Genomic DNA, 10,079 nt, shown 5'->3' with positions numbered 1-10,079 from the left:
GGCGGGTCGAGCAGAGTTGGTGTTTATGTAGGAATTATGCAGGGCTTTAGTACTCCTGACTAGGGCCCGGGGCATTTGTTTTCAGTCTGGTGCTTCTCGTGTTGTTATGGGTACAGTGTACGCACCCGGTGGGGTGGGGATTGCCATTCTTAGACATGCCCTCTTCACTTCAGAGGTGTTTGAGGGCAAGGATATAATATAAAGGTTCCAATTTCGGTGGTAGGGGGAGTAGATTGGGTTCCTATGAATGAGAATGGATTACTAATCATGCAACTCTTCTTTCTCATGCATGTGTGTACTTTTTTTTCCCCTTTCTGTTAGCTTTTAAAATCTTTGCAGCAGAGGACCACTTCTTAGCGTACAGTGTAGAAAAGGGAGGTTCGTGCCTGGGTCTGAATGCTGTCACAACACAATTACAGGGGTAGCCAGTGCTACTAGATGAAGACGGATTCCTCAAGAAGAGGAAAGATGTTTAATCTGAGGGCAGTACCCACTCAGGAAATTAATCCTCAGGGTTCTTGGAACTGGTGTCTCGGTGTGCTTTTTACAAGTGTGCTGAGCCCTGCCCATTTAGCACTCAGGCTGAAATCTGCCCAAGTGCCACTGAAATGCAGTGACCTTGATTCCTGCTTTGTCCTCCAATTCCTGCTCTTTCTCCTTGCTCATTTTTTTGCACTGCTGGCCTACTGTTACCTCCTCCAGCATTTTTCTTGGCCCCTATGCTCCAAATGCTGGAGAAGCAGAACTGTGGCAACATAAAAATAGTTTTCTGCAGTTTTAATGTGTTAAAGAGGCAATCGCTAGCAAAAAGGGAAGACAGAAGCGAGGCAGGAGGGCAGCAGGGCGAGTAGTAGAGTGGCAGTGAGTCACCAGATGGCTTCAGCTGTCTGTGGAGCTGTACCCACAGAGTGCAGTTTGTAATGAAGATCTTCTTGCAGAAGGTGAAGGACTTGTCTCTTAGGCTTACCTGTCCCTGGGCAACTCCTCCTCTTCCCAAGTGCTTCTGGCATTCAATATGGCAAAGCAAGCTGATTCAGTTTCACAGCCTGGCCAGAAAAATTTTTCTCTGGAGGGGAGGAGATGTAGTTTTTTGGTATTTTTGTGACCTGAAGTGCCTTACTTTGTAATTGGGCAAGCACCTGAGCTGTAGTAAGAAGTGGGAGTACACAGTTGGGAGGCAGGGGACTTGTGACAGGAACAACATGCTTCAGCTTAAGCTTTGCTGATCCTTGGCATTTCCCAGCATCTGCTTTTGCATTAGAATTTAATAGTTGCCCGATTGCATGAAAATAAGTCTTAAAACTTTCAGTTTCTTCCTTGTACTATATAAGAAAGGAAATTTTTTTATTCTTCTGTCTTCAAGCTTTCTAAGGAGCTCACCGCGTATGATAGTCCTGATACTGTCCAAACATTTCAGCTCTACTAGTTAATACTTACTGCCTTTATAATAAAGCTGTTCTTTACCTACGAAGAGATCTTGGTGAATAGTTTGTCTTCTGCCTAAGGCTTTCCTAATGGTTGCCAGGACGATTTAGAAGACGTAAGTGATATTCTTGCATCTGTGTCTTGACAAGGCAACTGGCTGCAGGAGGTGCTTGCACTGTCTGCAGACTATTCTGAGTAATCCTGTTCAGTTTATGCTTGGTACATTTTCTTTCAGCCAGATCAAGAAATAAAAGTGGCACGTGTACTTTGAAAGGAAGCTTATGTTCTGCAAACAATGATGCTGATTTAGGGAGGATTCCTTAGCTCATCGTGTTCCTTTTCTGTTGCTCTGCTGCTTTCTGCTGTCTTTATTACTTGTTTGTTTATCACATCTCACCTTTGAAGTGTGTGTATGCTTATCTTATGTTTTCATATATCTCTGCCTAGTTTTGTTGCAGTAGTGCTTTTCAACAGCTATAAACCCCAGTATATTCAAGCTCTAATGCATTGCAGTCTAGGCATGTTTTCATTCTTTTTACAAAGAAAAAGCCTTCAAAAATTCTGTCAGGTGTCCTGTAATGTTTATTTATAAAAAATAGTGACTTTATCACTTAAGTGTTTGTTAAACTGTTTATGTAAGAGCACTGGATTACCTCAAGAAGTACTTGAAGTACAAGAAGTACACTCAGTAACAGTGGGAAGGTGTAGTAGTAGTGGACACTAATCACGTTTGTTACGGTAGTGCATCTCTCCCCTCACAGTTTTTAAAAATCCAAATCAATTCCCTTAATGGATTGAAAGTGCAGGCAGTACACTGCACCTGAGGGACAGTAGTGACTGCAGGTACAGGGAATGGGGAACAGGAACTCAAGCTGGTTTTGTGTTTGTTCCTCCTAGTCTTTGAGCAGATCTGCTAGTCTCATAGTTGTCCTTTCATTGGGCACCTCTAAGAAGAGTTTGACCACCCACCCCATCAGGTATTTATATAAATTGATAAGATTTCCCTGGAGCCTTCTTTTCTCAAAGCTAAACCTCTCCTCATGTGTTGGATGCTTCAATCTCTTAATCATTTTTGTGGTCAATTGAAAATGAAGCTGTCTTTATTAGGAAAAAAGCATATCCTTTCTAGTAATATACACGTTATTTCCAATAATAATGTAGAACATGTGTGAAGGAGGCAAATATTGTACTAACCTGAACATTGCAGAAAATGAAAGGTGCAAAGAAAATTCCACCTCTTTTCTGTATTACCTGACATTTTCATTACAGAAAATAATTATCTCCACTGAAATGTATTGGTATAATATACACTTCTGAAATACTAAAATTCTTAGCTGTGCCTGAGTAAAGTAAGACAAAGATGCCTAAAAAATGAGAGTTGGGTGAGGGCTTTTTAGACATCACGCAGTCAATTGAAGAGTGCTTCTTAAGCATTTGAATTTATCATGTAGGTGTAAAAGTTGTGGTGTAGTGTTATGGTGTAGACAGCCCACCGTTCCCTTTGACTGGTCTGTTTCTGCCATCAGACTTGGGTTGCATGCTTGTACTGGAAGGCAAGGGTTTTTTAAAGTCAAAATTTATACTTCTGTCAAGTGCAAGTTGGGAATTTAATCTGAGGATTGTTGTATAAATGAATAAAACTTGTGGTAGCAGGAGGACAGTTAAACTTTCTGAGTATTAGGGTCCTTTTCTTCATTGTTAATCTCTCTGTTCCAGAGCTGCCAGGTGGGAGTAACTCAGTGCATAGCAGCATGCAGTGGATCATTACAGATGGCTGCAGTCCAAGGTCAGCATAGACGGATGCTCTATGGTATTTTCCAGGTAGGATATCAGAGTGTGTTAAACTGTGTTAAAAAAACAACCAAACAACCCCCAAAAAGGATAAATAGTAGGAAAAAGTCATGTTTTTTAAATAAAGAGGCTTCTAAAAGTGATGTCTTCAGTGGCTGTGTATTGCTGAAGTATGAAGCTAACAAAAGCTTTCTGCTGCTAGAAGAGTGAGCTCCTACTCTTTATTACACAGTTGTCTTCATTCCAGCTATGTAGACTTCTAGTGGATCCAAATGATCTGTTGTGAGTAGATAAAATGCAGAAGTCCAAATGTAGATGTCATTTTTCCAAAGCAGCTGTTACATGCTAGTCATGATTGTGTGTCATTTCCAGCATTCTGTTTTACAGAATGTCTCCACTGTACAGTAGCCTTGGACTTTCTACTACTGATGGTATGTTTACCTCACACTGCACATTAAATTCTGTTGGTTCAGTGGAAAACACTTTTTCAGTTCTGTTTCCAGTTCTGAAACAGCACACATAGCGTCAGATTGTGTCTGTCTGTAGTAAGTCAACTAGAACATCATGTAAAAGCAGTTGTTAATGAAGTGGTGAAACTTGTAGAAAATGGGAATACATGCATGCTATCTGAACAGAATTGGACTATATCTCTTGGTGTTTTCTTCTTGTGTACAATGAAACAAGATGAGATTTAGCTGCTTCTTTGGCCTCCTGTGTAGTACAACTTGTGTCTTAGAGCCATGACTTACAGAATTTTTTCATTACCTCTGAGTTCTTTGGCTTGGATGTCTTTTCTCAGATAAGACCACCTGGTCCTGGAAAAACTGCCTGTGCTTTTGTGACACAACCATACTGTTAAAGCACCAGTCCATATGAAGTAGCATACGATGTGGGGAGTAGAGAAGGAAATGAGCAGTTGTGAAGTTGATTAAGTTGAGCTTACTCTGAGCTGCCAGTAGATTCAGTAGACTTCTGGGGATGACAACTCTGAACAAACCAGCATATTTACTTTGTTTGAATTTATGAATAAACAAGTTACTGCTAAGCTGTGTGTGCTGGGAGGCTATGATAGGTGTTCTATTCAGTGTGCATCTCTTATCTGGAGATCCCACTCACCCCTGCTTCATAGTTGTCTTTATTGTGCAGTAACTCTGTAATACAAATCATGTGCTGTGAAGTTACAGTGGTTGGGGTGATAAATAATACATGTTGTTTGTTTTGCTCAAGTCCTGGCCACAAAGAAAATTGAATTGACTAGAAAGCTGTAGATAAAGATAGCATAATCTCTGTTTCTCTGCAAGGCCAGGAAAAACAATTATTCTTTATTAAGAGACAAAACCTGTGACTAGAAGTAGTGTGTGAGAAAATCAAAGCAGATACCCTGTGATTTTTGAGAGTGGCTTGTTCTGCCAGCCCATTCTGTCAGTAGTACGTTTACAGGACACTAGAAAATGTGTGGTGCAGGGCATTAAGCACGGACAACCATTTTGTTTGTAACAGTTACAATAATGAATTTGTCTTTTTTGTAATATAAAGTTTTTCAGGATTAGACTGAACTGTAATTGACTTGGAAGCAAACCAAGTGTAAAGTGTGGTGTAAAGTTAAGTGTGTACTAGTCAATGATCTCTTCATTTTTTTTGTTTTATCTTTTATCACTTTTACTAGAGACGCAAGGCTGGCCAGTTCCGACTGTCTAAATCCTGTGGTGGATTGATTCAAGCCAGTGGAGCCATTGCACAGCAGGACAGATTGTTTTACAGTACAAATAAGGTTAGAAGAGTTTGATGTTTTCATTGGCAGAGGGCACGTTGTGCTAGGGATACTACAGATACAGGTAACAAAACAGTTTGCAAAACAGGAGATGATTCAACTTTTATATAAAATGTTGTAGTATAGCGTGAACAATGGGTCCAGTAATTTGAGAAATACTCTCTGTTCCTTTCCAGGAAATGAAGTGCTAGCTTAGGAAGGTTCGGTTACAGTTGTGTTATATGGAGTGAAAATTCCAATGATAAGCCTGAGGGCTTCTTTCCAATGAGGGAAGAAGCTAAGTTAAGGAGAGTAGTTATTGGGGTGGGGAGTAGATGTTATTTTCTTACCTTAAAAAGAGAAACACAGAAGTTGCCCGTAGATATTAGAAATGACAAGATGTTTCTTTAGCTTGGGAATAATGTGTAACAACAGTTTTCCTATCTGCCTAACATTGAAAGTTGTTCAATGTTATTGAAAGCAGCTAATTATTGTGTACTAACTTAGTTACTTTTCATCTGTACTATTTCGCTCATTTGTGGTCTCTGTAGCACTTCTATTTCAAGAGAAAAGACAATAAATACAAGTTTTCTGGAGCATGAATCATCTCCATAAGATTAGTTTAGCTCTTAATCCAAGGGAGTCAGCATCTCTCAACTAATAAATATCCTGATCCTGCTCTTGTTAATGCAAGGTGAAGAAAATGGCAAAATGGAATGTGTGCACAAGCAATGAGAAGACAGAAGGAAAAAGAAAGTTAGGGATTGATGGGTAAAACTTGCACAAAAACAATAATCCCAGTTCGTTATCTGCCTAATTGTGTGTTTTGCTGGTGTAGAGTTAGAAGTAAATAATAAGAAGTATTTTAACGTAAGAAGTATATAAACGTCAATTACTTTGACGTGGTCAGACAAAATGAAGTAAAAGAAGGAGATGGGTGGAAGGAAAGAACCCCGGCTGCTCTTTGCATCTAGTTCTTGGTAGAGGCCTTTCTGTCTTTTCAGGATTTTTCAGCTGATGAGGTAAACCAACCATTTTCAGACAAAAAGATTCAAGCATACAAAATGGCTTGCACAATTTACCATGGCCAGAGATAATAGATACCATGCTCTCAAACATCGTTCATACTCCTACTCCCTATGCCTGGCTGTGCTGCCTCCTCGTACCTGCTCAAGCATTGTTTGAAGAGCAGATGTGGGTGAGCAATGGGTGACGAGATGGTAGATCTAACAAGTCAGGCATGGCAGGGGTCAGAGACTTGCTTTTGATGTATTAGAAAGGGCTGAGGGGGTGAGGTACAAAGGTTGAAAGATGGATCGGGAAACTTCCTGGTGAAAACAGCCTTGGTGTCAGAAGCCCAGCAGGATTTATGACCAGAGAGGAGGCAGGTTACAACAGTGTAGGTAAAGTGTGTGGTAGGGTTTTGGGCTGCAACCTCATTATTTTGAGTAGAGGAATACTTACTTATCTTTGAAATGTGAACTGTGCACTCTTGGTGGGAAATCGGTTTAGAATTAATTGTGAGCTCCAATTATTTCATTTTTATATTTGGTGTCAAAATTAAGAGGATTGTTCACTTTGAGCACTGAATTTCAGGTACTGAGTAGGAAAGTCAGCCTGAGGTGGGCTCACATCCCTTTCAGTGTCTTGATGAGCTTGTTTTGAGTTATAAAACCTACCTTTCAACTTTTCCCTATATGTTTTCCAGGTCTGATTTTCTGTATGCTTATAGGACTGACTGCATTTGGCTGCAGTTCTAGCACTGACAGGATGAACTGCATACCTTTATCCAGAGGTTGAACCAAACACTCACTACATAAATCCCCTCTCCATCTCTTGAGGCAGTCCAGGCACACATGCAGAATGAAGCAAGAATCATGGCATTTATTAGGAAAAGACTTTTCCAGTCAGTCGTGTTTTTGGGTGATGGGCTAACAACAGTTGAATTGAGATAATTTTGGTTTTTAACTTAACTTCCTCTGCCTAATAAAAAATCCATACTGAAGGAGACAATAATGCATTTGTAGATAAGAGGCATATAATAAAATTAATCTGCGAGATTCAGCAGGGGATTAGTATGGTTTTAATTCCTGTGGAGGAGATGAAGGTTGATTTAGTGAGCTTGGTATGATGACGGTTACTGAGGCACAGGTTCTGCATTGAGCATATCCTGTCACTGCCTGGCTGGAGAGGGGCTTATGGAGTTATGATACAAGATTAGGTGTCATTTTTAGGGTAGAGGCACGTTGCATGGGGTGATCTTGAAGAAAGAGTAAGAAAAATTGGTTTAAATATTCATGTACATGTCAGGAGACTAACTGGGTTCGTCACTTGTGGCAGAGGGTGGGAAAGTGCCTTTGCAGACACTTGTTCTTGGTCATAATAGGGGACGCGATGAACAGGTTTAATGGCCAACATTCAAAGCAAGGAGCTGAGTATTAAAGGAAATCACGACAGTGTTGTGCTGACTTACTAGGTGACTGGTAGATACTACCATGGCACTGAGCATGTTTCTTCCTATTTACCTGAATACTAGGCATGATGGGGTTCAAGACGTTAATAGCCATCTAAGGATAGTGTACAAGCGCAAAGCGCTTTATCTCAAATGCTGAAGCTCGTCTGTGGATATACGTAGGGATTTATTATGTTTCAAAGGTACAACTTTTGTTACCTTTACAGTTAGTTTTTTTTAGTGAAGTATAGCAACTTCTGCAGGGTATGTGTCTGTATTTTAATATGTATTTATTTCTTCTTCATGCCATTTCAGAAATTGCTATACTAGTGCTTCAAAAGCTATAGTGAATACAGCCAGAATGATCAGAAATGTGAAAAACCTTCAGTATGAGAAGAGGCTGTTTTAGGACACTTATAAACTAAGGAGAGAGAGCTGATGGGCATACGTAATGATACTGGCCTATAAAAGTCTATGACTTTTAACAGGTACTGAAAAAAGGAATAGGAAATGGTTGTTAGTGGCTTCTTATAGGAAAATTTGGAGCATCCAATGAAATGGCAAGGTTGGATTTTAAACAGGCGCGAGGGCTTTTTTTTTTTTTTTTAAACCTAACTGTGAAACTCATGTACCACAGTTCTGTGTGTTATGGAGGTTACATAGTTTCAAATGCTGGGGTGCTGAAGGTGGGTCCAGTTGTAGCTGCCAAAAATGAATGTGTGATACATTTTCTAGGGCAGGAATGGCTGTCAAAAGCTGGGCAGGTAACACCCCAGGAAGCCCTAGTGTGTGCGCCATATTCCTCTGCTTTTGTGTCTCATCCATGTATTTGCTACTGGCTCTTGGTGTAGAGATGGCATCCTGGTCTGTCTCTTCTGGCCATGTACGGCAGTCCTGATGCTGCCAAATTGCTTCCCAATTGCTTCTTTTCTTAGTATGTTCATGTCTTATGAGGAAGTGTTTAGGGTGAAATTCCAGCAACTTAGAGCAATTTAACAATTCTTTGGTCAGGGAGCTTTCTCAGTTTATAATGGCTCTCAGCTGCATTCCTCAAGTATATGTAGGAGATTCACATGCATTAGTTGGGTTAAAAGCTATTAGTTGATAAAAACGTGATTTTACTCCGTACTTAACAAATGGTAATTACTGACAGCTGATTGTTATTGTCAGGATGCTCAGAGGCAGAATGCCACGAAGATTTCTTACCAGTCCAGTGGTGTTTAAAGTGTGTAGTTAACCTGGAAGGGAATGTTTATTGTTGTGTTTGCAGACACTGCAAATCATTGAGGACTAAATACTTCCTTGATCTAAAACTTCTGTCAGTACCATTTAGATTAACTGTAAGGGAAATAACTGTCTGGGGGAGCTTTTCAGTAAGAACAGTAAGAATTAGTTTTAAGATGGACTTGATTGGTTTATATAGTATATAATTGCTCTAGAATATTACATGCCTGTGTCAATATGAGAGGGAATGTGAAAGATTAGCTTTATTTACTCTGTTTCTATGATTTGTTTGCTTGTTTTATCTGCAAAAAATTCAAGCCCAAGTAAAGACATATCTAGAAAGAATATGGGAATCTAGAATAGGAGCCATAATTTGGAAAGCAGGTTTCTGTACAAACTGTTTGTCTGAGCTTCCAATGGGATGCTTTTATTAAATGGCTATGCAATGTCTGTGTTCATAAATGGAAGAATATCACATAGGAAAAAAAGTGTAATATTTTGCAAAGAAGACCAAAATCTGTATTTGCTTTGTTGAACAAAGAAAGTAAATAAACTCCCTAAAATTCTCTATTAAACTTGTACTTTTTCTAACTCAAGTGATTTGTCAGATTTAATTTCTAAGTCTGAAATATGTGATATTTCAATTTCACAGCATCTTTCTGCAAAAGATTCCTTGCAGCCATCTGAAGAGAAAGTGGGTGCTTTCACAAGGATAATAGAAGCAATGGGTTTCACAGGACCGTTGAAATATAGCAGATGGGTAAGGCATTCATTTAATAATTCTTTTGGTTGGTTGATACTTTGAGTTCTAAAAAGCAACCATATTCCACTCCCCTACCCCCCACTTTTTTCTTATGATAGGACCAGTACTTAATGGGAAAGTTCTGATTATTTTTTTCTAATTTATTTCTAATTATATTTACCCATGTAAATTCCCATTTTGTGATGTGAAGAATAATAATCCATAGCTTGAACCCCCCTTGATCTATGCATTGCCATCACTGACATAAGTAGGAATATTGTGTTTGGTTTGTAGAGTCTTAAACTGTGTTGAATTTCTTCAGATACCTTATTTTTCACTTCATTAGTGTACCAAAGAACACAATACCAGCCTTACTATCCAAGTCAAACACCCACGTAGACCATCATCTTGTCTCTAATAATGACCAATTGCAGTTATCTAGAAAGAATTGAATTACAGGAAAAACATATTATGATACTTCTCTCATGTGCTCCTCCAGCCTACAACAGTTGTCTGTTTCAGGACTTCCTGCATGAAACAACGTATTTTTCTGTAATACCTATTGATGGATTTTTTTCCTATAAATTTTTCCGGTTTGAACTCCTGTAAGTTTATAACATCTGTAGCCTTCAGTATCAGGGAGTTCCATAGCTTGAGTACCCACTGGGGGAAGAGTCATAGAATCATAGAATGGT

General features: G+C 39.4%; 1 protein-coding gene across 1 annotated transcript; it reads left to right on the top strand.

Annotated features, from left to right (window-relative positions):
* Positions 1-3,141: 3,141 nt before the first annotated feature.
* On the top strand, positions 3,142-9,402 carry LOC104505109 (ubiquinol-cytochrome-c reductase complex assembly factor 1-like; the record flags this gene model as incomplete). The annotated part of the gene is made up of 3 exons (XM_010151264.1): positions 3,142-3,246; positions 4,883-4,987; positions 9,295-9,402. Coding segments are annotated over 3 exons (318 nt in total), but the record flags the coding sequence as incomplete, so codon positions are not given.
* Between the last annotated feature and the right edge of the window lie 677 nt (positions 9,403-10,079).

Source organism: Eurypyga helias, unplaced genomic scaffold (genome assembly GCF_000690775.1).
Source record: "Eurypyga helias isolate BGI_N326 unplaced genomic scaffold, ASM69077v1 Scaffold52294, whole genome shotgun sequence".
Classification (NCBI taxonomy): Eukaryota; Metazoa; Chordata; class Aves; order Eurypygiformes; family Eurypygidae; genus Eurypyga; species Eurypyga helias.
This window is presented reverse-complemented; position numbering and strand designations above follow the sequence as displayed.